A 2,459-nucleotide genomic window follows, 5' to 3' on the forward strand; every position below is an offset into this window, starting at 1 on the left:
ATCCACATGCTGTTATCCACGTGGCTCCTGCAGCCGCTTCCTGTAATTAGGTCGACACAGACGTGTTCTCATCGTAAGAGTCCCTGCCCTCCTCCTCCCGAGCCCGACCGTTGAGTGATGTAATGACCCCGCTTCTGAATGCGACAAGAGCTTAAGAAGTAACCGTCTCGTGCGATTCTGTTGGACGTTCCACTGACGTCCCAGGCGTCAGAATCGAGGAGGTTAGTCATTTGTTTTGTGGATAAATTGTGTCCAAATACATAGAATGTTTCCTAGTTTCTCCGGAGTTGTCAGTTCATGGAGTAGAGGAGCCTGAGTGTCGTAAAATAGCGTTCAGGCTGGCCCCAGCTAGATAAGAGACACTACGATCTATCGTTGAAATCATTAAACTTTTGCCCCCATAACCTCCTGGCGCAGACTGTGAAAGATGATGATCTTGCATACGATATCAAATCACGTATAGGAGTGTTGCGATGATATACCGTCTGATCATTGATCCCAGGCCTCAGACTGGACGTCTACACTCTAGGTATGGGATGGTATATCAAGGGCATCACTGAAGAAGTGTCCTGTTGGGGGGTTCAGTGATTGTCTTTGTTTGATTTTGTAGCCAATTCGGGTGAGTGCGGTTCTGTTTTGTATGGTTGAGTGGTTGTTGTGGTATTCGTCTACCGTTCGTGCACAGACACTAATCCGCTGCCGTAGGAGCCCTACCCGCTGAGAGCCCGACGCCGGTATGAGACCCCGGAACAAAAAAGCCGGGGGGTCCTATGGAACCCCTACAAAAACGATATGAGACCCCGACGGGAACCGCCGGTCCCTATGAACCCGACGCCGGGTAATGAGACCCGACGTTGCCGTGGTAATGAGAAAGAACCCGTGCTCCGGTCCTATAAACCCGACCCGGATTCCTGACTGGTGAACCACGACCTACAGCGAAGGTCCTATCGAACAGCATGATCAAGCAATCAGATGTATGGTAATATTTTTGGTTCTTAGTGTTACCGCAATTTTTTTCATCACATACTCATAGTAGCTGTAAGTTGTAGGAGATTCCTATAATGTATAATTCGCATATATATCAGTATACGTGCCATAATACAATACACACTAGTCCTGCTGTAATATATGCCCCGGGGTAACATCTAGCAATGATTCAACCGTAGGTTCTTGTTGGTGTGATTCCTTGTCGTCCTCAGCGTCTCCCCTCTTCCCGTACTTTGGTGCAGTCCTCTCCGTCATTCATCCCTCTGTCCATCTACCGTCTCTCTAAGCTCCGTCATTCATCGCCTACCGTCTCTCCTTCGTCTCATCCGCTACCGTTTCTCCTCTGCATGTCGCCATCACCATCCCCATCCGACCTCCGCTCCTCCACCCTCCCTTCCATCCCCTGCTTAAAAACCTAGTCTCTGCTGCCTCATTTCGTCCCATCCCCCTGGCCTCTCTCCGTCTTCATCCTACCTCTCTCTGCTCTTCATCCCTCCGCTCCCCTCGCTTTCGTCTCCATCCCTCCACCGTCTGTCTCTCTGTCTGCCTCCATCCCTCGGCGTCTTTCTCCCCTCTTCGTCCTTCAACAGCGTTTTTCATCCTTTCACATCTGAAACCACATGTACACTTTCACGATGAAACAATAACCTGATTTTCTACTGACGTGTTTCCTGCCTTGTACCCATGTTCCTCCTGGTTATCTCCACACTGCTGGACATAGAGCTCCTACGCTTTTCATCCTGGTTATCTACCACCCGCCTGGCTGGACCTAGCGCCACCTGTTCTATTGCCCTTTTTATCCTCTCCACCTTGCTGGTACATAGCTCCACCTGTTACACCTGGTTTTTCTGCCACCTGAGCTGGCCATACTCCACCGGTTCATCCTGAGTTAGCTCCACCCTCTGGCTGGACTAGCTCCACCTCGTTTCATCATAAAAGAATATCAGGCCTGGTTATCTCTCCACCCTTGCTGACATTAGCTCCCCCCCCATGTTCATCCTGTTTATCCCCTCCCACCTGGCCTGACATAGGAGCGCCACCTTTTCATCCTGGTTTCCCCCCACCTGGCTGGACCCTCGCTCCACCTGATTCATTCCGTTTATCCCTCCACCTGGCTGGACATAAGCTCCACGCTGTTCCTCCTGGTTTATCTCCACCTGGCTGGACATAGCTCCACGTTTCATCCTGGCCTTCGGTAGCCGTTACACCGATTTATAATTGCCGATGCTCTGTCCCAACTACGGTCAAGGGATGAACAGGTGGAGCTATGTCCAGCCAGGTGGAGATAACCAGGATGAACAGGTGTACACAGGCATGAACACTCAGTAGCATCAGTTATTTGTCTTCATCTGAAGTGTCCCTGTGTTTCAGAGTCAAGGATGGAAACGCTGAAGGACGAAGGAGAAAGACGGAGGGATGGAGACAGAGAGAGACGGAGGGATGGAGACGAAGAGAGACGGAGGGATGAAGAC

At 50.8% G+C, this 2,459-nt stretch overlaps 1 protein-coding gene across 1 annotated transcript in view; it reads left to right on the forward strand.

Moving 5' to 3' along the window:
• The first annotated feature begins 2,358 nt into the window (after positions 1-2,358).
• The window catches only part of rnmt (RNA (guanine-7-) methyltransferase), a 37,050-nt gene continuing 36,949 nt past the window's right edge, over positions 2,359-2,459 (forward strand). The window contains exon 1 of the mRNA XM_032510625.1: positions 2,359-2,459. Coding sequence (XP_032366516.1) covers positions 2,367-2,459 — 93 coding nt within the window. The 5' untranslated portion in view covers positions 2,359-2,366.

Source organism: Etheostoma spectabile, unplaced genomic scaffold, assembly GCF_008692095.1.
Source record: "Etheostoma spectabile isolate EspeVRDwgs_2016 unplaced genomic scaffold, UIUC_Espe_1.0 scaffold121, whole genome shotgun sequence".
Lineage (NCBI taxonomy): Eukaryota > Metazoa > Chordata > Actinopteri > Perciformes > Percidae > Etheostoma > Etheostoma spectabile.